The 26912-nt window shown below is 40.0% G+C and overlaps 1 protein-coding gene across 1 annotated transcript in view; it reads right to left on the bottom strand.

The window, feature by feature from the left end:
- The window catches only part of LOC126408961 (phospholipid phosphatase-related protein type 4-like), a 96364-nt gene that overhangs the window by 50907 nt on the left and 18545 nt on the right, over positions 1 to 26912 (bottom strand). Inside the window, exons 2-4 of the mRNA XM_050074784.1 lie at positions 12950 to 13135; positions 8181 to 8310; positions 7772 to 7967 (exon numbers count right to left, since the gene is read on the bottom strand). Of these exons, the coding sequence (XP_049930741.1) occupies positions 7772 to 7967; positions 8181 to 8310; positions 12950 to 13135 (512 nt within the window). The remainder of the gene's footprint in view (positions 1 to 7771; positions 7968 to 8180; positions 8311 to 12949; positions 13136 to 26912) is intronic.

Raw genomic sequence — 26912 nt, 5'->3', positions numbered from 1 at the left:
TTTTTTGGGGAGTTTTTCCTTATCCGCTGTGAGGGTCCAAAGGACAGAGGGATGTGGTATGCTGTAAAGCCCTGTGAGGCAAATTGTGATTTGTGATATTGGGCTTTATAAATAAAATTGATTGATTGATTGATTGATTAAATGTGTTTATTTTAATTGTCCTTTCTATTTGAAACAGTTTTTGGTTCCATATAGATCTTCTTATTCACTCAGATATATGCAATATCCATTCTTTTCTGTCCCCAGAAAAGGAGTCGGACGCAGGTCTTTTCAGTACAAAGCTCCAGTCGACTGGAATAATCTTCCTCTTTCTCTTAGATCTATTACCTCTTCAGGACTTCTTTATTTTGTCATCTTAAAACAACCTGTTCATGCATTTAATTTGTGTGTATTTGCAATTAGAAGATTAATTGTTTCAAGTGCTCTTGGTAATGATGAAACTGATCTCTTTTTACGGGTCATTTCTCATTTCTTGTATCTAGCTTCTTGTACAACTGCTGAGGGTGGGGGTGTGGGTGGGAGATGGTGAGAGAGCTGTCTGTATCTGTGTATTTGTAGTCTATGTTTGTTATGTAACGTTGTCATTGTAAGTATGTGTTATATTCTGTATTTTGTGTTTTTAGGACCCCCTTGAAAATGAGATGCTACATCTCAAGGGGCTATCCTATTAATAATAAATTCTGTCTAATATAAATTCAGGTGACATATACCACTAACATAGCATGCTTCACATACTAGCACACTATGTCATCATTAAAATAACTCAAATGACTTTTGGTTTTACACAGAAAATGCACAGCAGTCTTCTGGGTGAAAGTCCAGAATTTGTTTGACCCATCCATCCCCAATCCTGCCCACCCTATGCAAACTTTCTCATTCTTTACACTATGATAGTTGCCTGTGCCTTGAGCATCAAAATAACTTACCGTCTGGAGCATGTCGTACCACCGCTAAAGGGTGCCTCTGTGCATCGGTATCTGATGTCGAGGGCCATTGACTAAGCACTGGTATTTGATGAGGTAGGTGTGAGACCGGGATGTGTTTGAAAACTATAATATGGCAACAGCTAGTCAGCGCGTATTGGTAGATAAACTAAATATGCTGTCGCAAGGAGAACACTAAACTACAGTACATGTACACCTTAAGCTTCTATCACCTCCTGGTTTATCAAGATATTTTCAGATGATATCTACAGCCATGAGGAACTCAAGATGTTTTTACACCTCAGTACATCTCAGTATGTCTGCACAGATGAATACTAGATGGATTTTTACAAGTGAGATCCAGCCAGCCACTTACTTCATCTAAGCTCTCAAGCCTTAGGCAAAACGATCACACAAGCAGAAGTGTGATCTATTACTGATAAGTAGATATGAGGGGTGGCATGGTGGAGCAGTGGTTAGCACTGTCATCTCACCTGTGTGGGTTACCTCTGTATGCTAAGATTTTTTTTTTTTTTTTTACCTCAGTCCAAAAACATGCAGGTTAGGTAACCTAGCGACTCTATATTCTGAGTGTGGCTGGTTGTCTCTGCTCAGGATGTACCCCACAGAGGCCCAATGTGAGCTGGAAGATTACACTTTGACAGAGAAAAGTGGGTCTAGATAATGGATGGAGGATCTGGGGCACAAGCACTCATCTCTCTTCAATTACTTGTATTAATTAACATTAAACACAACACATACTTAAATTACTTAAAAATTAAGAGCAGGTCTGTGCTGACTAAACAATAAGCTTTGTTACGATGAAGCACAAGAGACAAGCTTCCTACATGCTTAGTGCTTGCGTGTGGTGGGGAAGGGATTAGAAGCCATAGGTACATAAGCTGCCACTGAAGCTGATGATGGAGTGGGCAGGAAAACTGTTGTCTTCACAGTTGAAGTGGCATTTACAGTACAGTGAGAGCTGCATAATGAGAAGCCTTCAGCTCCAGCTGCAGTGTAGGTTTGGGCAGTATCAGGGAATTTAGAAATTCCGCCAATCAATCAATCAATCAATCAATTTTATTTATAAAGCCCAATATCACAAATCACAAGAAGCCGAGTTAGTGACAAGCAGTACAGCTACGTTAGTGAGATGCAGTAACAATGATACACTTTCAAAAACAGAGATGCTCCTCTTTCTATTAAATGAATACAAAGATGCTGTATTGATTGTATGTAGTGCACATCATGCGCCACTAGAGATCAGTCTTTACTAGTTTAACAAGCAGCTGAGCTGGAAAAAATGGTGCCTTTGAGTGGTGGGGATAACATTACAAAACTCTGAACAGGCGGCCAGCAAAGGAAGATTAAGGGTTTATTTTGACTAAACCAGCATTGATGATTGTAGAAACAGTGGACTAATTAGTTAGATGGCTAATGAGACTATGATGGTTTTAGTGTGTTTTATTGTGTTTCTGTTTAGTTTGAATGTAGTGTGTTTTACGATTGGTTAAAGTCTGGGTAAAGTAAAAATAAATGAGTTTGTCACACCACAGAAAAATGTGTTATTAAGCACCCAGCCAAATTTGATTGATTAAAAAAGTCATCAAGAATATAAAATAAAGTTTCAAAATCATTACAAAAATTGGCAGTATTCTCTGCTCTGAGACGCTGGGGGCGTTCCCGCTTAATGTGCTGTAGCCACGCCCACTTTCAGGAAAGCAGCAGCCTCTTTTAATTGTAGCACTACAATGGATGCTTTAACATGATCTAGCCATATAAAGTTAGGCTATAAATGAATACAAACAAAACATATTTTGTCACTTCACCAGAGTTTTATTTCTATTTGTGGTGCTAGCTGACCTGGTCTTGGGTGTGTTGGGTTCAAAAATTCAACAGGCTCCAGTTCTTACATAGTATAGGAACCGGGCTTATGCTAAGGGTCGCTCCACTGGGTCAGCCTGCATGCTTTCAGCCCCAGCCAAAAAATCCTGGACACAGAACTGGTGAAAAACAGTTTAACGGTCTAACGCCACAATTAGTACTATAGAGTTCCCAGTCTATGCGCATTTTCAACATGTATATTGTGTTTAAATGTAAATCTCAGATTTTACTTCACCCGACTTTAACAAGTCAGTTAAGCTAATCTTAACTCAGTGAATTCAGGAAGTGTGTGGTTGTATTTCTCTGTTTAATAACATAAATACATGTCACAATATTACCTTTTTGACATTTTGTGAGTTTGTTTTGTTAGAACATACTTGCCCCTCTGGAGTATGGAGTGCCCCCACACAAATACCCTTATGAACCATATGCCCCGCTGAAGTTTCAGGAAGTTATGAAGGTATAAAAAAAAAATACATACCACCCAAACCTACTGTTAGGTAACTGGCAGCAACAGTACATTGACCAAGTATAGTAATCCCTTAAAGGATAACTTCGGTATTTTTCAACCTGGGCCCTATTTCCCCATGTGCATGTGTGCGTATGATTCATAGGTACAACTCGTTCTAAAATTCAATATCCAAATATCCAATCCCGAAACACCTCTTCCTCAAGAAAATGGCTGTCCCACGAGTAGAGAGAGCTACAGACACAGTGGAGGTAATGTTATATAAACAATGTTCGAAACGCTTAGTATGCTATTTACAGAGATAGCGCTGGCGATCTGAACCGGTCAGTGCCGATAAAAAGCACTTTTAATGCGCAAACTTATACGGGACGCATTTGCCCCCGTTACCGTTTTAGCTCGTTTCGCGGCTGCCAACTGCATCCGCCTCCCTCAATACTGAACTAATTTTAGAACGAGTTGTACCTATGAATCATACGCACACATACACATGGGGAAATAGAGCCCAGGTTGAAAAATACCGAAGTTGTCCTTTAACCACAGTGCTTCCAAAAATTCATCATATACCTCAAGCACTGCTTTGGAGATACACAAAGCATAACATAACATAACATAACATAACATAACATAACATAACATAACATAACATAACATAACATGTTGAGCAATGTGCAGTCACTGGGCAACATAAACTGTACAGCATTTTTTTTGTACATTTATTTTTTTCTGCTAAACTGCCTAAAATTCCAGCTATATTATTTGCATTTCTTAAAAAAAACTGACTACAGTCCATCATCCTACTATTAAATGGAGAAACCTCTGTCCCTCCCTCTGTCTGTCTGTCATCATCCGTTTTCCTCCTCACTGCTTTGACCTACTTCTCTGAACGTGGCTTTCATCTTGGTCATGTGCAGACAGCCACGATGCCGTTTTTGCATTTTTCCCACATTTCTACTGTTTATATTTGCATTTTTGTCCACTACCCAGTCATATTGTGAGTACCATTAGCAGCACGAGCTGTGCATGCCCGGAGACCACTTCGAAAACACCTGCGATGGGACCACAGTTTGGCTGGGAAGCCTTCATCTCCGACACTTGCGGATCGAAACCTGTATGTGTGTACCTGTGTGCCCGCGCACGGCCCCGTGCCCACCTCTGTGCCGTCAGCCAAAACTACGCTCCATGTATTTTGCCATAAAGCATGTTTCTAAATACAGTGTGCATTGTTTGTCTTACATTAATATTTATTACACAGTGCATTTACATTGCTCTGATTTTGCATCTCCTCTAATATACTCTTTTTGATTTCTTATTCCTCTTTATACAACAGTTAGTTCCGGCCTTGCAATCTGATTGGTCGAGAGACAGTAAAACCGTGACGATATTGGAGTACAACATCACGGTTATTTCACTGTGTATGTATCACTCCGCCTCACAGCTGATTGAAATCAACAATCAAATCAAAACTGACGGTTAGTGTCAGTTAGGTCAGCAGTTGCGTTGCATCCCTGGTTAGTGTCAGTTAGGTCAGCAGTTGCGTTGCATCCCTGGAAAAGTATTGAAACAAACTTCCACCAGATGCAAATGCCCTTTATCTGAAGCCCAGGATGACAGCAGCTCACACAGACAATATCTGGTACACTAAAGCTCCACTGGGAATAAACTCACTCGCACAGATGCTGCCGAAGATGTGTAAAGAGGCGGGGACAACAGCTATCTACACCAATCACAGCCTCAGGGCGACTGCCATACAGAAGCTGTCAGATGCGGGTCTTGAAGCTAGGGAGATCATGACAGTGAGTGGGTACAGGTATGATGTTGTTTTAATGTAGCCTATGTGTAAAGTTAGTCTTCTAATTAGGAGTCGGGCCCTAAAATATACCTTTTGTCTTGCACATCTGTGAGCTTGTTAAAAAGCTACTGGAAGCCATCCATGGAGAGCAGAAAACAATGGAGCAACATACTGTCAGATCAGAGTCGGCTGTGCCTGTGAAGCAACAGTCCACCATGCAGTCACCAGAGACTTATTTCACCGGCTGCACAATTAATGGAAATGTGCAGATAAATGTGTATAAAGAGTAAGTGCCTGGCGCACCATGTCTGCGTTACATAGCAACGGTGACAGCGGAGTCCTGAGGGAACTATTTTTGTTGGCGGAAGACAAATAAAATGCTTAAATTATCTATTTTGTCCTCATGTTTCAACATTTCTTAATCAGCCTTGCTTATTTAACTTTTGAACTATTGTATAAAAGAAATATATATTGCTTAAATACATAACACATCTCTATGGACTAGTAGTACATTAATTTAGCATCAGCCAAAGTGATGCACATTGCTTAGAAACACACATCTTAGGAGCTATTTGGAATTCAGTGCCTTGTTCAAGAATGCTTAAAATGTTGAAAGCAGGAGCCAGGGGTCATCCAACTACCTTAAAATTAATGGACAACCTGCTGTACCACCTAAACTACAACTGGAAGCCACAGTGTGCACTTACAGTAGCTTACTATCAGTCCACTTATTGAACTGCACCAGTATAATACTACAAAGCTGGTACAATAAATATGGTCCCCTTCTCAAAAAATTCCAACAGCGGCAAATATTACTACAGATTGGCAGCCTTTTGCCGACATGGTGCTGCTTGTGACAAGGCAGCCTTACCAGTTGTCTACTAGTGGTGCAACACAATGCTAGTATCTCTACCCATTTATGTCACATAAATATGTGTTCATATCTGTATTTGGATTATACCAAAAGTGTGTTGCATAGGAAGCTGCTAGAAATGGTATAGTCGGCTTCATTTTCTGCATTAAATTCTTCTCTGCCATTCATACACTTCACACATACAGTATCTATAAGTCAAGTTGCCTATACTACATTGTGTCTTACTTAATTAATGAGACAAAGTCAAATGACTTGTCAGGTTGAATGTACCTGGCATCCAACACCCTCTACATGCTCATACCATAATTTTCGCTTAATGACTCACTGCAGCAGAGTTATGCAAACCATCATCTCCACTGTCCTCAACAATCTCAATAATTGTCCACCATCAAAATGTGTTTAATTTGTTTGTTTTTTTGTTGTTGTTTTTTTCAAAACATGAACAAGGCAAGGCTTATAACCTGCAGCAGCTGACTGACTGCAAGCAGGTCTCAGTCACTGGTCTCACTCTGTACATTTACTTGCAAAGTTAAGTGGAGTTATAGCTCAACTAGGCTATTTAATTGGACTACTGTCTTCTTCCAAGTATACAAGCATGGGAAGGGAAATCGAATTATTGACTGAAGTATGTCCAACTCCGCTACGATAGGTGAAAATATGCCCTCTTCCTGCTTGTTAATACTGGACCTTTTTCCAGATGACATAATATGTCACAGACCAAACAACTGACAAATAAGTTAGCTACAGTTAGCTAGCAGCAAACTGGTATCATGGTGGACAACTTAACAGCTCTGCACATTTAGTACGTGCTGTTAAATATTTAACTTTTTCAGCTGAAACAGCATGAACTATGTCTCCTCGTCCATCCAAGATGCACGGCTCTGAGTGCAGATTGCGCCATATTGTTAGGAGCTTCTTCTTGTGGTACGCATTTAATGCTATTGGACTTTCGAGTCAAAGCCCGGGGCGGAAACTGTGGAGCATGTGCAGAGTGCCTAGGCCAGTTTGGGTCCAATTGGCTGTGTACATGCTGGAGTAATTTGACTCCCAATCACATTATCTGGGTGTGTTACTCCGAATTTGATAAATTTGATTTAGTATGATTTCAGTCAGACTAACATGTTTACATGTATTTTAAAAGTCCAGTTTTAGTCGGGCTAACACAATAAATCAATTTTCTCTAATGTCATCTGAACATACTGAGTGACTGAGAGAAGTCTGCTGCACTACATTCAACTTCTTTAGTTTCTTTTTAGTGCTTGCTTAAATAGACCAAAAACATTCCTAACGTTGAGAATAAAACAAGCCCTATCTTCAGGACAATGTCCTGACTGAGCATGGTGCAATCAGCCAATAAGTGAAAACACCTGTGGGGGTCTAAGTGCTTTAAGTGAGCTGTAACACACGTCCTTAAGGTAATCTTAACATATTTCATTTGCAATCTCATCACAGTAGAGCGGCCATGTTGTCACCAGTTTATGTTGTAGCACATGACCTTGGCAGTGATGATGTAGAGTATGCTAATATTCAGCTCATATTTTCTATGTTTCAGTACATGTCCCGAGAGCAGATTCGTAACCATAACAACAGAGAAAACTAGTCTATGGCTGCAAGCTACAAGTGTGTGTGTGTGTGTGTGTGTGTGTGTGTGTGTGTGTGTGTGTGTGTGTGTGTGTGTTTGTGTGTGTGTGTGCGTGTGTGTGCTCAAACTGCACATTTAAAATGACTCCATAAACACGCACTGAAAAACACCCACACACATCCTCTGACACACTCACTAGTTCACTCGTACACCCTCCCACACTCACTGGCTTTGTAAAACTCAGCCTTACCTCCCAGCATTGATGAGCCCAGTGTCCTGTCCAGAGCAGATATCCTCCAGAATAAAGGCTTCATCACAAGTGGACATGTTAATGTGGGTCAAGTTGGGTTTACAAACATCCAACCAGTAGGGGGTGTGTTGACCAGTGGACAGCTGGAGGATATCAGTTATCAGTGCTGTCACACACAGGCCAAAGATATGGACACCTGTAAAAAACAACATGTTACAACATCAAACAGTGGATTAGTTAGATTATAACCTTGTGCTTCTTTAAAAATGGTAATGTGTTTTCAGTCTGTGTCCACTCATGGTCTGGCAGATGTTATTATTATCTTACAGCTACTTGTTTTCTGTGTCTGAGATTCAGTTCTTAACAACATGCATATAATCAGCTGTGTATAATGCATGTGTCCTCCCACCTATGAAGCGTACAGCCCTGCGGATGTAGGAGTTAAAATTACAGCCTGCAGCGTTGATGTTGGCCTCAGTCTGTGTAGCTGATGACCTCCTGGAGAGATAGCAGTACAGAATGGCCTCTCCTATAAGAATCTACATACAGACACAGAGAAACAAAAGATTGTTGACAATGCAGACTTTGTATTACCAGATAAATCTGTCTCACAGATCTGCTGAATGCATTAACTCGACCATTTATTGATGCAAACATCCCACTGTCATGACTGAAAATGACAGAGTCTATGCTTTTCTTCATTTATTTAAACAATAAGTAGAAGATTAAATGCAAGATTTCACGAAAAAATTCCAGAGATTTCAATCCCAGAGGAGGAAGACTGCAAGATGTTCAAGAAAGACTAGTAGTAAGATTTTTTTTTTTTTTTTTTTTTTTTTTGATGTGACAGCTCTTTGATGTAGTTTCTTTAAATGAAAGACTGAACTCCTCCTCCAGATACCTTTTAGTGTATGTAGAAATACTAATTAATCTATGATATTTTGTTTAACAGGCTTTTGCCACATGAAAAGTAAAAGAAAACTAGAATTACCACACTGCAGTTTTATGCCCCCTCACACACCAGTCAAGTTTCGGTTACAGTTTACATCTATACCTGTGAAAATATGACTGCTTCACACACATCTTCCCCCAACAGCACAGAAGATCTATACAATCAGCATAGTTTCAAGGTGGACACTCACAATTAGTGTCACCAATTAAGTATCTGACCAAATGTTTCCCCTTCTGTTCCTCAGGTATGATGTTGAATAATGTTCAGTAAAGTGTTTTTGCAAACATATCATGTCCAGTTACATTGACCTTTTGAATATAAAATGTCATCACTTCAATTATTTTATCTTATTAGACAACCTCTCACCCCTCACTCTGCTTTCACCAGTGCTGGCACGGCACTTCTAGGGCTAGACCCCAGAGCGGTTGACCAGTGATGGAGCAGTGTGGACCAAGATGGCTAGCGTTAGTGTTAGAGGAAACATGGGAGAGATTCAGCCATACATGTCTGAGCCTTAGTCAGACCCAGACTTAGATGAGGAGTCTGCTGTGCACCAAAATCAGCAACTAGCAGACGTATCAGAATAGAATGAAGTTAGCATCCTGTAGCTTGTAACTGCCAGTGGCTGATGCAGTGTAAGTGGTTGTGAAACATACAATAATATCTTCCACGATGTTAAAGTGTGTTCAGATTGGTCTGCACACACACACTTTGCCATCAAAACTTTTACTACGCTAATGCTAATTTTGCTCTCTATACTGACAAGTCCACTCTTCGCTGGCTGTTTCAGGTTTCTTTGCATCCAACCTCTCTAGAAAAACATAAATAATGAAAACAACCTATATGTTTACAGTAATACCTCAGAAAATAGCATTTAAAACTTTTTACATTTATGTTATGATGGCAGTGTTTGTTGTGCTAGCACTGTAGCCTGATACAGTAGTGTACTGTGCTGATACAGTACAATGGTAAATGATAAAGGGACCAGCACTAGTATAGCACCTCTCTCGTCTTTTGACCACTCAAAGCGCTTTTTACACTACTGAGTCACATTCACCCATTCACACACAAATTCACACACTGGCCGAGGCTACCATACAAGGTGCCACCTGCTACTCAGTAACCATTCACACGCTCTCACACACATGGAACAGCCATCGGGAGCAATTTGGGGCTCAGTATCTGAACTGGACTGGACTGGAGCTGGGGATCAGACCGCCGATTGGTGGACGACCCGCTCTATCTCTGAGCCACAGCCGCCCACAATACAACCTGGTTTCCACCAAACACTTTCAGTATGGTACCTTTGGAACAAAAAGTAACCCTTCAGACATGGTTCCTAAACCCTAGGTCCGTTTAGCGCTTCAACTGCAAACAGTACTCTTAAATGTGCGAGGGGTTGTTGTCACTCACTGCTCCGTCCAGCGCTTGCTGTATTTCCTCATCACCAGTGACACAAAGCGAAATTTGCACCTCATTTATTGTCCACGCAGTGGGGATGCATGCAGACATTTTCAGAACAAAACAGAATAGGCCAGAGTGAGAGTCTCTCTCGATGGGATACTTAAACAAAGCAGGTTCAGGCAAGTGCAGGGGCGTAGTTTTGCCGGAGCCCACAGGAACGGATCCAAGTGAGGATTAGAATATGTACAGTTCACATAATCCAGTTCAAATTAATATATAGTTTTAAACACTTGAAAATCCACTCATTACTAAAAGTGTATGTCATCAAACAGAGACAATACAAACTAAAGAAACGATCAAAGTTGTCATACTGAAATTTAAAGTGGATTCAAGTTGTCAGTTCACGCATTGAGTAACCTTACAGGTAGATGGCCCACCTTAAAAGTTACCAGCAGGCAACTCAGTGAATTCAGTTATTTTTTTGTCAGACTACAGCTGCTGTGAGAAGCAGCAAAACATCCTTTCATTTTATAGTTATAGTTTACTAATATATGTAAGACTTGCCACGGTATGAACACTGGTTACATGAGCTTCAAAATTAGCCACAACTCAGTGCTAAGCAAGAGTGACCGTCTGCTATTGACCAATCAATGGACTGCAGTGTTTCTAGCTCCATCTTTTAGTACCAGATCTGTGTGCTAGGTATCCCAACAGAGGGGTGACCAAAAATGGGGACGGTAAGGAATGGTTCCATTGGTACCATCCACAACTTTTCACATTGGAAATGGAAAAAATGCGTCCTGAACTGAACGTACCAGACTGCTTGGTGGCTTAACTGTCTGATACACTAATGCCAGCTGTGGACAAAAATAACATATTGCTGGTAGAAAAATCCAGTAATGTTTGGGCTGTACTAGCAGTTATCAATTGCTTACCAGATTCTTTAAAAAGCCCTGGGGGGAAGGTTTACAAAATTAGAAGTAATTGTATACTAGATTCTACGACCTCTTTGAAGTCATAGAAATTCTTAACAGGGAATTTGCAGTGTTTAATGGTTATGTTTTCCTGTTACATACCACAACAGCAGCTTTGGAGTGAACTGAAAATAGAAAGAAAGTCTTTACTGTGAGCTGGACGAGGCAATTTCACTCCACATATGGCAGTTAGTTTAAAAGTATTCTAGTCAGCATAGTTACAATGACTGGCTTATTCCCATCAAATGATTGTGTTGCATGGTAACAGCTTAGTGCTTTCACTTGTACTTGTCTCAGTGTAGTCAGACTCCCACAGCATTATGGGCACATTTTTAAATCTGCAACATGTTACAAGACCACCTCTAAGTGTGGGAAGATGGCTTTCCCTTTAAAACATCAGCTACTATGTGTATTTTTCCACAGTTGAATGTAATGAATTAGTCAGTCAGAGGAGGAATACTTAGTCACCTGGTATATTTATGGTTTATTGGTGGTAACAATAAAGCATAAGAAGCAATAGTTCATAGAAATAGCTTTAATAAGGCTTTTGTCTTAGTGTGGACACCAGCTGAGTCCCTGCATGTATAGACAGGTTTCTTGTATACAAGCATCCAGGGGACAAAACCACTTTGGTTGTTGCTCACAAGACTGTAGTCAACCATTGTAATCAGTGGAATTTGCATTGTTTGTAAATTCTTGTTGACTCGATAATAAAATGCAGTTTCAGAGATGGATCTGTTGTCTTTTATTTGTATATTAATACATCATTAAGGAATTGTTAGCTAACAATACTTGACTAGTGACCTATGGTTATCAGGTCTCAGAATGAAATTTGGCAGGTTATTCACATAAATGTTTAGCTACAAGGAGATAGCCAAATCACAAAAACTTTTATGGCTGATATGTCGTATGAATTTCACTCAGCTTACGTGGTCTTGGTTGTTGAGATTATCAATCCTTTCCTTATTTGACATAGGCTATGTTTACCATTACATGCACACTAAAATTCCACTATTATTCCAAATGTGACAATATTCTGAATGTGATGCGAGTCTTATAAACAGCATATTCTGTTTGAATATTCCAAATTAGGCCTTTTTCCTATTCAACTATGGATTCATCACCCTCCTTAAATCATGCAATCTCTAAGGGGTCTAATTGCCAAGGACTTTTCACATTTTGCATTCTATGTGCACATGTTAATAAATATTTTTTTACTACTAATTATTTTACTATTGTGGTGCGCCTCGCATTTTGCAGTTTGCAAAACACTTTCTGTGTGATCAGGGCCTATGATATGTAGGATATGCCAATATCATTCAATTCTTTGGACATGTATATAGCCCATTCAGAATATTCATCTCTGTTGGGGTTTTTACCACAGTTTGTGACACATGGCCTCTTGCCTGTTTATGGATAGCTCTGTGCTTTGGAGACGTTGTACACAAACCACCTTGCCAAACCTACTGTATAAGACATGAGATCAGTGTGACAGCTAGCTAGCAATGTCTGGGACAGTGTGGAAATGCCTTGCATCAATTACAAAGCGTAGGTAACATACAGCACACACTGTCACTGACTTTAGGACCCCCAATTCGCCCTTTTAATGGCCTGGATCCATAACGTCCTCCTGTTCTTAGGAAAGGGACGTGACCCCCTCAGAATATTAGACATGTTCCATCTATCTTTTCTGCATTTGATGCAGTTAACTGCACAACATCTCCTTATCATCTCTGTGTTGGAGCTTGGCTTGCACATAAACCCATCTATAATCACAGTCCTGAAACCAGTTGTTGAGTTAGCCACATGTAGATGTTACTGTGAGGTCCAGTGTGGAGATTTACTCACAGTGGCGGTGGGAGCGGCGAAAGCTAAGCTGAAGAGCAGAGGCAGTGGGCAGACTTCCTGTCTGGGCAGGATGTAGGGCAGAGACAGACTGCGGTCACTACAGCTGTAACCAGAATGCACCGGCTGGAAAATATCCGTCAGCTCCAGGAAATAAAGACTGACAACAGAGGAGGCCAGGATAGGGAGCTGCAGCAAAGAAACAAAAGAATACAAAAGAATTAAGAAAATAGTTTCAAAATCTCATGTTCATCAGGGGACTAGGACTGGGTATTCAATTTGTCAGTACTTATGCTGATGTGACACCCAAGTTTCTGTGCTGATACCAAAACACAATACCTTACTACTAGGAATTTACACATGCTTTTTTACAAAGTTTACAATTTTTTAAAAATATATTTAATAAAAGAAGCTAACCTTGTTACATTTTTGAATGTCATCTAAAAACAAGGAGCTCTACTAGAATTTAGCCTAAATATTCCAAATCAATCCAGAATGTGTCTAATCAAAGTAGAAAGAGTACAAATTGACAATGACATTAAATGGCAGGTTTAAGAACTTCAAAGTTTTAAATACCTCGTGCTTAGGTCATGTTTTGGATGGCACAAAAAGAGCACTGAGATTTTATGCCCAGCCACAGGGCCCGCTACACACTGACACTAGCAAAGACCAGAATGATGTCCATCAAAAACTGTGAATGCAGAAGTATTAATTTGACAAGAAAAATGTACTAACAGGACAAGAAAACTCCAGGCTATAGGACTGTTTTGACACCAAAATTATTATCATTATTATTATATTATTATTCTGTGGTTCCTCAAGAATTTTATTCTTATCAAGGCAGCAAGCCTCTGCAACAGTTTTTACACCACACACCAAAACATCAACCAAGCTTCAGTGATATGAATGTAGTAGTTTTTAACAGAAGTTTTGAAGCCCAGATTTTGGGTTAATACCTGCAGCCAGTTTTGTTAGTTGGTTGTAACGGGAAAATTAAAATTTGTTCAACAGGATAGTGCTGTTGTATCAGCCACTATGGCTAACTGTCATTGGCTTGGACCATGTCAATCAATGTCTCCAAACATGAATGTTTTTTTTCATCTTAATATGCCTTAAATGGCACAATACTTTCATGCAGGACGACAACACAGTTTCTACACAGCATGTTAACAGAGCAGCAGCTTCACATCTTAACTACAATCAGTAACTACAGCCACTGTAGTTAAGTGCATAAGGCAGAAGAAAATATGCAGTTACACATGTATACTGTTGACACTCCAACTTCTACTGGAACAAAATATACCTACGCTTTTAAAGTGCCTTTGTAGTCCTCTGAACACTCAAAGTACTTTCACACCACTTGCCACATTCACACAATGGTGGCCAACGCTACCACACAAGGTGCAAACCATTCATACACCATGGACAGCCATCAGTGGCAATTTGTAGTTCAGTATCTTGCCCAAGCATGCTTTGATATGTGGACTGGAGGAATTGGGGATCAAACTGACAATCTTGTGATTGATGGACAACCTGCTCTACCTTTTGAACTACAGCCGCCCCCCCCAAAAAGTCATACATTCAGTATTGAGATATTCAAGGTTTTCCTAGTTCACTTCAACACGGACACAGTTTACATAGCTAAAGTAGCATCTAGAATGTCTCGGGCTGACACCCTCTGGTTGGTTGGTTGATTGGTTAGTCAATATGCTTTTGTCTGATCAAATTCTCATTGGTCAGACAATTGCTGGTGTTACTTTCATAAGGCCATTTGTCCACCAAAGCCCATTTCCCAGTTGTTGTTGTAGTTTAGCACTTGTACGTGTATGTGACAGTTGGTCTTGGGGTATTTTTCCTGCCCTTCCTCCACTGTGATTGAACGGTTGGGTAAAAAGTGACAAGCGTAGCGTTTTACCCAAAAGTAACTGCCCCAAGCAAGGGAGTTTAAGTATCTCAGGGTCTTGTTCACGAGTGAGGGTAGAATGGAGCGTGAGATGAATCAGCCATTTGGTGCTGCATCTGCAGCGATGCAGGGGCTCTGCCGAACTGTCGTGGTGAAGAGAGAGCTGAGCCAGAAGGCAAAGCTTTCAATTTACCGGTCCATCTATGTCCCAACCCTCACCTATGGTCATGAGCTTTGGGTAATGACTGAAAAAATGAGATCATGGATACAAGTGGCCGAAAAGAATTTCCTCCAAATGGTGGCTGAGCTCAGCCTTTGAGACTGGGTAAGGAGCTTGGACATCTGGAGAGAGCTCGGAGTAGAGCTGCTGCTCCTTCACATCTAAAAGGGCCAGTTGAGGTGGTTTGGGCATCTGATCAGGATGCCTCCTAGCTGCCTCCCTTTTGAGGTGCACGTCCAACTGGTAGGAGGCCCCGGGGCAGACCCAGAACACACTGTAAGGATTAAATCTCTCATCTGGCCTGGGAACACTTTGGGATCCCTAAGGAGGAGCTGGAAAGCGTCGCTCAGGAGAGGGACATCTGGAGTTCTTTGCTCAGCCTGCTGCCCTGCCCTGCCCAACTCTTATTTTTCAAACAGGAACATGAATATTTTCCAAAGTCTCAATAAAGACACCACAGTTCACGACTGAATTGCAAAGCTTCTAAAAGGGACTAAATGTTAGTCTCCCTCATGTAATGTTCCACAAATATTTAACGTTTGTAACTTTCTGACATATACAAAATTGGCACACAAAATAAGGCTACCAGGCCCCACCCCCTACCCCCTATCGACCACTTGATTGGTTGATGTGTAGGTAGAATTTCAGCCAACCAAGATTTTCTTTGGTTGACTACAGCCCTAGGAATGATAGCTCTTTCTGCTTCTGGTAACCTTATACCTGTCAGGTAAGCAGCACATACATACACAGACACAAGGACACACAGCTGCAGTGCACACAGAGGATTATAAAAAACTGATTTGAATTGAATTGAATGTAAAAACACTCCGCACAAGGCAAAATATTACACTGCAAACCACCATGAGCAGAAATAATTTTACTTACTGCACTTAAGTCTGTGATACAGAACATATACAAAGTAATGCCAGGCATGAGCATCAAATAAATGTTGGCCAGTGCTGGCATAAGGAGACTGCTCCTAGTGTCTTCAAAGAAATCCTGATCAAAGGACACCATTTGCACATGATGTGAGTTTCAATATTTATCAAATCTAGGCTGAAACAAAAGGTGTTTTATAATAAATAGTACTGGTAGACAGGGATTCATCTATTCTGCTCATTTTGTTTGCTTTTTTTTGAGCTGGAGGAAAAACAAAAGGATACATACTAGATATTCTAAAAGCATTATCGACAAGGGTATCAGAGAAAGCAACACCAGTAATTTCAACCAGTTGATAGAAGCTTCTCTGTTTGCTGACGGCCATCCTACAGCCATGTCAGAGCTGTGTTCAAGTCCCCTCCAGTCAAAATGTATTGCTTGTAGTTGCTTTACTATGCACAATGATATATGCGCAGAGTTTGACAACAGAGGGCTGCTTTCACAACCATTTGCCAAATGGGGGTACGTTTTTCAATGTTAACACATAAACGTACCAGCAGGCTTTATGACATCACAACTAGTTTGGAGCCAGTCATGGGCCAGTATGCAGCTAACATGAATGATACTGAAAAATTATTGAGGGTTATATATTCATAGATTTTAACTTTCAATTAGGGAAAATAAGTAGGCGAGATAAGTGTTAATTATCTGACAATATGTTTCAAGGATGCAGCGGTTGCATTGCACACCCCCCTATGGCCCAACATTACCCCCTGCCCCCCTTGAAGGTCAAGTTAATTTTATTTAATTTTATTTTCTATATAGCGCCAGATCACAACAGAAGTCATTTCCTATAGAACAGGTCTATACCTTGTCCTCTTATTAAACGAACTGAATAGCCTTGTTATTTATTTTATTTACACCACTGCATGTCATTTCTGTCTCTACATGGTCGCGCCTTTGTAAATCTCCTCTGCTCTCTGTATCGCGCACAGCAGAGTTCTGCCCCAATGCACACACATACTACTGCACTGATCAGAAGAACACTTGCAGCTAAAACCTCACCCTTCTGGCTTTCCTTGCTGCAAAGTCCTCAGTGAGGACACCACCCGTTCCAATAGAGAGGTGAACCTCTGCGACCTGTACTGGTAGAAAGTACTTGCTGCTACCACCAGCAACTGTGGCTGCTGGGTAGTCTGTCAACCAAGCGAAAGATCAGCAGTTCGATCCCCAGCTCCTCCAGTTGGGTCCCTCATCCACATCCATGGAGGGAGTGGGGGTGAGCACAATCACTATGCAAAGTTTTATACTTCGTGCAAATATAGTCCAACTAATCACATTTCCATGTGTATTTTGTATCTACTCTGTCTACTCTTTGTCATATTATTTTTAAAAGCAGAGGAAGTCACATGTGTGTCCTTGGCTGAAAAAATGCAATCCAATAAATGATTTAAGAAATATAAAATCAAACACTGATTGATGAAATAACTGCAAGGTACTAAATTGTAACGTCAAAGCAGGAGAGAACAAATATTGTTTTCTTAATTTATTCATTTAGTCTTGAGGCTACTTTAATCAAATATTGGTCAAATTGTGTGCAGAACTGAAATTTTGTAAAGCATATGGCTGTCAACTCTCAGTTTTCAAGTTATACCAAATTTATGAAATTGTTTAGGGACCATTAATACACCATTTTGAAAAATATTATTCCTTAATAATATTCCTTTGTCTCTTGCTAAAATTGAGCTCAACTTTGGAGCATTATTTGGTCCCCTTTCCAAGAACATAGCTTAAAATGGTTGGTACCAATGGATGTCCCAGGTCCTGGGGCATCTATTGGTGTCTTGTCTTGTCTTCACTGTAGCTTTAAAACTGAGCCCAATACAGCAGATTTTATTTGCAAATGTTTGTCTAACTCCTCACTTTATGCTCTGCCTGTCAAACCTGCTGCTTATTTACATTTTTTTGCCAGACATTTGGCATTTGCTTCTCCACCCCTTTAATTTTCTTGTTCTCTCTGTGCCCTGACTTTACTTTTAAGAGTCCCTGATTTTTTTAGCAGCACTTGCGAGCTCTGCGCATCTGAGCATTGTCAGACTGCACTGACAGGCAATTGACAAGCAATTAATATGTTTCCTTTTTTTCTTACTATTTTCTAACATTTTATATACTAAGTAAGGGCTTTGGCTCAGACAGTAGAGCGATTTATCCACTGCTTCGATCCCCGGCTCCTCTAGTCCTCATGTCAAAGTATCCTTCGGCAAGATACTGAACCCCATACTGAACTTGTGTAAATATTGAACTGAGTAAGATAAGATAAGATAGTAGCGTAGTAGAGTCGCAGGTGGCACCTTGTACGGTAGCCTCAGTGACCAGTATATGAATGTGAATGTGAAAAAGAGTTTTGAATGGTTGGTAGAATAGAAAGGTGCTATTCAATTCAATACAATTCAATTCAATAGAACTTATTTTATCCCACAGGAAATTCTTGATTATCCTGAAGGAAATTCTTGATTCCTTCCTTCCTTCCTACCTAAACAAGTGAATGTCCATTTACCATGAAATGAAAACAAAAATGTTACTACATGGATAAAGAAAACTGTTGTTAGGTGACTGGTGGCATTAAAAGCAGAATGATTGTTACCAAACTCTTCCCTAGACCCCTGCATAGATGCATCATGACAATCCTGAAAAGAATGTCATGTTCACTTTATTGCTCTGTACTAGCAAGATTACAAATTGCAAAATGATGGATATTGCTTGTATGTGAGTGTGAGGCTGCATCGTGCCCTGATTCCCTGCTGTTCAAATTATCAACTACATGATCTGCCCTTTTGCCTGAGGTGCACACATTTCTGACTGCAGGAGTTATGTAAAGTGTTGTCATTGACTGTGAAATGCTCTCTTTTTCCACAGCCTGTATGCCAGGATCAACCACCAAGGTTGCTAGAAGTTTCTCATGATTCTTAGAATTACACATTTACAAATTATTTTCTTTTGACACCATGACAACACCAAGTATTTAAAGTATTTAAAGTATTTAAAGTCAGTATGGATAAGAGTCTAAAAAAATAACAAAATAGAGAGGTAAATTTGTTTTTTTGCAATGTCTACAAAGAGTCATGCTAGTGGCTCTGAGGCTGTGCTGAGGCACAGTGGGGCTTTGAGCTAAATGCACGTCGGCATCGCAAAATGCTCACAATGAAAATGTTAACACGCTGTTTAGCAGGTATGATGTTATCAGTGTTCATCCATCCATCTTAGTTTAATGTGTTAGCATACTAACTTGAATCAACACTAAACGCTTAGTCCAGCTGAGGCTGATGGGGATGTCATTAGTTTTGTAGGTATTTGGTCATTAACCAAGGTATTGAAATGGCACATTAAAATGGCAATAGATGAAAAAAAACAGGGGATCATCAAAGTTATTACAACTGATCCTGTGGGAAATATGCATGTCTGTACCAAATCTTGTCAGACATTTCGCAAAAAAACACAAATGTTAAGCTTATGTTGTGCTAGAGAAGAAGACAGGATCAACAGTGTCATTTCATTTCATTCTCTGGGTAGCATGAATGCAGTGATGTTGATAGGTTTTCAATGTAGTGACTACTCGAGACCCACAGGTGGTCGTTTTCGAGTGGGTCCGAAATAAAACTTAATAAGTACTAATAAGTACCAAATAAGTATAAAACTTGTGCTTGACGTCAAAAGTTTATAATAATGGTTATATTCAAATATGCTGAAATCCCAAATCTGAAAACTTAATTTGAAAAACCTTAGAGTGTAGGCTGTATGTCTCTTTATATGCAGTCTATGTACAAAACATACAAATGTAACATCTTGAGTTGATCAAAGAGAGCACCAAAATCACCCACCCAGTATTAAGTGAAGCAGAATCAGAATCAGCTTTATTGGTCAAGTATGGGTGCTAGGGTTGTCACGATACTAAAATTTCAAACTCGATATCAATACCCAGGAAAATATTCAATACTCGATACCATTTTCGATACAGCAGCAAAAAATTAAGAGGCATGTCATTTTTTAAATAAAGATCAGAACAGTAACATCAATGATAACGACAAAAAATCCCCCCAAAATAAATAACAACCAGAAACAAGATCTGTCCATACAAATGTATTTATCTACAGCCCTGTTTATTTTCTGTGCTTCTGGTGAATTGGCACCATATTTTCGTTGCTGATCAAATAGAGTTGGTAGTTTAGGCTCAGGATGCTCCTGTTTCTACCTCACTATGTGATCAGAGAACCAGGGGTTACGGGAGAAACCAAACGTTTTTTCAGCTTCAATCTGTGACTTTACAGTTAACATAACACATAATTGTGTTGTCCTGTTAAACTAACATTGTCTATTAATGTTACAGACGGGCATGACTGATAAAGTTTTCTGCTTAGCTCCCACATTAACGTTAGAAGTTATATTTTAGTTTGATGCTGGCGACACCAGCTGCTCAGCTGCTAGTGAGGGGAGGGGCTGTACCTGCCGTCTGCAGCGTGCTGTGTTCACTTCACTAAATATTTCCAGAGCGCTTTTTCCTTTATCATTTTTGACCAAAACTGGCTGCTCTGATCCTCCTGCAGCTGCGCTGGCCATATTACAGCAACAGAAATGTGTGCATGCATGCACAGCGACGACAACAAGCCAGGTTGCAGCAAGGGCTCTGTGCCTGCCAGATGCTGCCTGCACAGCACGGACCCGTCGTGTGCACCCGACAGACGCTGAGGTGGCGTGCACTGTTAGTATCGATACTTTTGTAAATTAGTATTGTATCCGGATACAGCGTTTGAGTATCGATACTTTTCAGAGTATCGATACTTTTGACAACCCTAATGTGTGCACATAGAAGGAATTTGACTCTGAATCAAATATGCTTGTGATATCAAATGATAATCCATGAAAATTTAAATAAACTACTGCATAAATCTAATAGTTTAACATTTTGAGTAATATATTCTCTTTCTTTTTGGGAAGAGATTTTATATTTTCCTTTCACTCATTGGGATTGTAACAAAACAGGATCTCGGCATCTAATGTTCTGCAAACCACGGACACATTAAATTTGCATGTTATTTTGTAAATGTTGAAACCTAACGTTTCAACAACACTGTGGCTAACGTGTTGTTATGTATAGGCACAAAAAATACTTGGTTATGGTTAGAAAGAGATCATGTTTTACCATAAAATACCCTGTTTGGGTGGCACAATCCTGGCAGGAAAAGCAGCAATGTCTAGGCAACAATAAAAAGGTGCAGCAAGCATTTTTTACTTGTGGCATTTGATTTTTTTTATATAAAAAAAAGGCAGTGCTGTGCGCCACCTGCAAAATGCTTTCTGTGTGATTGGGGCCTAACATTTAAGATTTTGGCAAAGCTCTGGAAAAAAAGTAGAGAGCGCTTACTCTGCAGCAAAATCTGGGGACCACAACATCCCCAGAAGTAGCCTACAATGCACATTGACAGGCAATTCAAAAAACAAAGACTTCTCAACTTGAAGCAGTCTCCAACTGACGATTAAAATCTCTGACTTTCAGGGGGCAGCCCTACTTATTATGGAAACTGATTTATCAAATTAGGACTTATGTACTGACAGTTTTATTTGGTATAAATGTGAGACATTATTACTGTAATTCAAGTCTTCCATGGTGCTTTTTGGCCACTCCTTAACAGCAAGAATAGATGTGCATCGAAATCTGAATGACAGCTCACTTGACCACTGTAGTGCTGTTGCACTGTGCTTCTGTCTCGTTTGTGCGTATGCTGTCAGTAACGTCAGTAGCGAATTTTGTGAAAATGCGCAAAAGAAAATGCTAATTTATGCACGTTCCCATTCATTATTGTTTTGCGAGTATTGGGAGTCAACAGGTCGAGCAGAAGGTGGCGCTTCTCATGAAAAATAAAATGCAAAAGAACACCCATAGAAGAAGAGGGCGCCGTGAGATGACGTCATTGAGAGCGTCTCATGTCCGCAACTGGTGTAAACAATTACCAGCACATCCATGACTATGATGAGTTGGAGAGATTCCCTGGGAACGTCTTGGCTATTGCGAGAGCTCTCATCACACTCATATCAGCGTTGCCAGCGTAGCCCACATAATGCCGTGATGTCTGTGTTGGTACACCAGGCAGCGCACATGATGCAGCGGTATTCAACACGTCCAGTCTATTCAGGTAAGTTGTGAAATAGCCTACACTCACCTGACACTGGAGTGATTACCTCTCTCTAAGTTCACACAGGTGTGTGTGTGAAGTAGAAGTAGGATCCCATAGCCTACGTCATTGTTTATTCGCTAAATCTGTTTCCATTGCCAAAAGTTGCAATTTCCTAATATCGATACGCTGACTTTTCCACCCCCTCCAAGCGTAAAAACTTTTTTGAGATATTTCGGCCTTTTTTCGAATTTCTGGCGTTTCCATTCAAGTTTTTTTTCGCAGTTGTTGAAAATGCGAATAAAAATAGGTGGATGGAAACCCGACTATAGTCCTCTTTTCAGATTGCAACATTATCAGTTTTAAATTTGTTTTTCAGTTCGTGAGAGAATTGTCGTATGGAAAGTGTCTTGTTAAAAGTGTCTTGTGAGTCTAAAGGTCAATGTGTGTGTGAGCTGGCAGCCCTGAGCCCACCACATGTACCACATGATGACAGCCACCGTTTTCTTCAATAGTTAAGGTAGTGCAATACAGCTTCTCACTTTATACTGCTATGATTTTCAATTTAACAATTTTTTTAACTCCAACTCTAATAACTCATTTTGATGATTCCCTGCATGCTGGAATAATTTCTGTATTTATTCAAGGTGAGAAATGAACCAAATCATTCAAGTGTAGGAGGGTTTACAAAATAGTTTCATGAGTGTCAGTCAATAGTACCTGCAGTAAAGCCTGCTTCCTGCCCTAAGGAGCTGCTCACCCACCTACGAGATTTTCAAAACTCTGGCTTGAAAAGTCTGGGGGAGCACTTCATATATTCATTTCTACATGGAAATAGGACATTTACAAAATCTGGATTTACATAGCACAACACATTAGGAGCATGTAAAACTAACTTTTCAGAAAGAGAAGGGAAAGAATTAAAAAATAGCTCCTGAAAAGATATATTGAAAACTGAACGCTAGTGGGAAGCTCCGGTGGAAGTGGGGCAGTAGATGTGTGCACCAACAAGCCAACAGAAGAGTAATACAGCAGACTTCCCTGCTGATATCAGGCAGAGCAGTATATTGATTTTTGTATTGGATTTTTTGAGAGTAAAAAAAGCAGTATGGTGTTTAATATGTAAAAACAGAATGTTGATATATTGAAAGTAGAATTATCGCCTTGTGGTTGTTTGCCTCCACAAACACATCAAGTTGCAGTTACAGTTTACATCCATGTCTATGAAAACATGGATGCTTCACTCCTTCCCCCCAGATGCACAGAAGATCTATACAATCAGCACAGTTTCAAGATAGACCCAAGATTAGTGTCACCAATTCAGTATCTGACCAAACGTCTCCTCTTCTGTTATGACGTTGAGTAATGTCAATGTCTCAACGTTATGATGTAACAGTGAAAATTACTTTTGATGAGTAGCCACCGTCCTTGTTAAATTTTGACTACAAGATCCTGGCTAAGGTACTGGAACTCCGTTTGGAGAAGGTAGTCCCATCTATAGTTCATCTAGACCAGTGGCCCTCAAATGAGCCGTCTAAATGCCGAACGTGTGACTCCTTCACTGTGTGTGTTTTCATTTGATCAGCACGTATAAATGGGCTGTAATCCCCATGCCAACTATGTACTGATAGGCTGTTAGCGAGAAGGGCACTTTTTTACTTTCGCTTTTGAAGCGGTATGCTTATGGATACTTTGCCAGCAGTAGAAGCCTAGATTGAATGATAAATGGAGCAAATGAAAATGAAAAAAAAGTTTGAAAAGAAAAGAAAAGTGTTGAAATGTTTTGTTAGTAGTAGTAGTAGTAGTGAGTATTTGAATTTATGTCAAAATGGAAATGGTATTTTATTTTATTTTATTTTAGTATGTATTTTATTTTGTTGTTTTGAATATGACAGTATTATGGCTTGTGGCTTGACCAACTATAATAAATGGACCTTTGACTCACTGAAAAATGTCACGTGCATGTGCGCGACCACATTGCGTCACCATGCCTAATTTCATTAGCTGGGTAAAAGCTCTCTATAGTTCCCCACTTTCCTCTGTCAGAACTAATGGGTTAATCTCAGAACCCTTTCTTTTACATTGGGGCGTCAGGCAGGGTTGCCCAGTCAGCCCTTTGCTTTTCATTATAGTGCTTGAACCATTAGCATGTGCTATCGCTGTAATGATGATATACATGGTGTGAACATTTATGGTCATAATTTTAAATTGAATATGTATGCTGATGATATTTTGCTCACCTTAACCAAGCCAGCGTCCTTAGTCCCTGCCATTTTGAATTTGACTGATTCATTTGGCAGTTATTTAAGATATAAGATAAATTGGAAAAAGAGTGAGGCAATTCCACTCAACCCTCACACATTTAAATCTGTTTTAATGGACACCCCCTTTATCTGGAAAACAAATGAGATGAAATACCTGGGAATTAACATCATATTTCCCATCATCAAAATTTTTAACCTAATTGGTCCTGGCATCCTCCAGTCCATTAAAGTTGACATCAACAGATGGTCTGCCTTACCATTGTCTTTATGGGGTAGAGCAGAAATACTGAAAATGAATGTATTACCATGACTTACTCATCTGCATCTATCCCTTTAAAATTTCTTAAAAGGAGGAGTTCCAGATATATTTCAGTTCTATCTTTCGTACAATGCAATATCCATTGACTTGGGCCTATAAATCTGAGGCTGTAGTGGGCAGCTGCAAGTGGAGAGAAATATTATATCTGTAAATAAGAACATATCCTTGGTTTCATTGTGGTACTCTCCAAAACCCCCACCCCCATTAGATAATATTATTATTAGTTTCTCATGCTCTATTGTTAAGCAGCTGCACAAGAGACTTAGCACTGAGGGGCTCTCCCTTCCATCCTGCCCTCTCTGGTGTAACCCCATTTTTTCAGCTGGTGGAAACACTTTAAGTAATAAATTATGGCAGATGCTTTGCATTACTAGAGTTGGACAAACATTTAGTGGAAAAATGTTACCATTTCATCAACCTAAAAATCAGTTTGGCCTCTTGGACTCTCACTTCACATATCCTCAATTATCCTCTGTTCTAAATAAGAAATGTGAAGAAGGAGTGGTCCCTGCCTCATGTCCAGAGTGGGATCAGCTTCTAAAGAAGGCAACTCTGGCAAGAGCTGTGGTCTAAGACATCGATAACAAAATGTCCGTAGCTGCCCCTAATGCATATTTTTCTGTCCAGCTGGCTTGGAAGCATGATCTTAATACAACTGTGGCTGCCTCCCAGTGGAACATAATTTGGAGTTCGGCTATGAGATCTTATAAATGTGTGAGATTTAGGATGATACAATATAAGATTCTGTGCAGAGCATATATCACTCCCGTCAGATTATCCAAAATGGATGATAAACATCAAGATTTATGCTGTCATAATTGTGGACAGATGTTCTCTATTTCCCTTACTCTGGGACTGTCCATCTGTTAAAACATTATGGTCAGAAATGTTATCTTTTGTGTCTGAGTTTTTTAATGTCATTTTCCCTGTGTGCCCTAAAGTATGCTTGCTGGGCCTGAAGTTGGATAATAATGTCGGAGTAACTGTTGAGCACCTATGGACACTGGCTTGCTTATCCACTAAGAGACTAACATTTCTAAACTGGAAGGAGCGTAAAGCATCTTGCTTCTCAAGGGACTCTTGGCTGAAGGAATAATTGGACCTACTAAACATGGAACGGCAGGCCTGCCTGTTAAAAGCCTTTGATAAGGGGCTGGAGGGCCAATGGGACTATCCCTACACTTTTAAAGCGGTGTTACGTATATTACATAAATGTCGCCCTTGCATCACCACCACCCCCGAACTTTGACCACCAAATTCTAATCAGTTCATCACTGAGTCAAAGTGAATGTCTGTGCCAAATTTGAAAAAATTCCCTCAAGGCATTCTTGAGATATTATGTTCAGGAAAGTGAGACAGATAAGGTCACAACGACCATGATCTCTTATGACCACCAAAATCTCATCAGTTCATTGGTGAGTCCAAGTGGACATTTGTGCCAAATTTTAAGAAATTCCATGATGGTTTTCTTGAGATATTGCGTTCCAAGAATGGGAACCCAAAAACATAATGCCTCCAGCCACAGCTATCGCCAACATGGAGGTATAAAAACAATATTGGTTTGTACGTAATTTTAGATTTTTTTTTATTTTACTGTCATATATCGACATGGATATTTGTCTCAAAAATCCAGTGCTGGTCGGGCTCTAGTTCAAAGCTTCATAAAGTACTGCAAAATATACAGAAACAGTCATGACAGATGGTTGGCTGTTGAGTTATTAACCTTACTGACAGTGCTTCTATAGGCTTATATAACAGTTGGAGCCACCAACAGACTGAATTAACTTAAAGCTGCAGTATGCTTTCAATGAACGTCTAAAGGCAAAAGTGTTGTCCCATGTTGTAAATGGCCACACTGGAAGGCAGGGTGAAAAGCTTCTGTCATAAAAGTGGGGAGATGAGATGAGGCATTTGTGGTATTGCACGCAACTGTAAACACAATAAGTGACAGAAAAAGTTGTGTGAAAAACTGAAATCCTGTCTTGCTTTCCCCCATCAGTCTTCTCCGTTCTGTCTTCCCAATATCAGTGGTAACCACCATATAAGTGCAGTACAAAGCGGCAGTTCGTTGACGTTCATAATGAATCATCCTTACGTACCAAAGTTTGTCTTGGAGTTCCGCAAGGTTCTGTGCTCGGACCAATCCTATTTACTCTATATATGCTTCCTTTAGGTAACATCATTAGAAATCACTCTATAAATTTCCATTGTTAT

Source organism: Epinephelus moara, chromosome 21, assembly GCF_006386435.1.
Source record: "Epinephelus moara isolate mb chromosome 21, YSFRI_EMoa_1.0, whole genome shotgun sequence".
NCBI lineage: Eukaryota > Metazoa > Chordata > Actinopteri > Perciformes > Serranidae > Epinephelus > Epinephelus moara.
The sequence above is the reverse complement of the archived record's forward strand: the minus strand, read 5'-3'. Positions and strand labels throughout refer to the sequence as shown.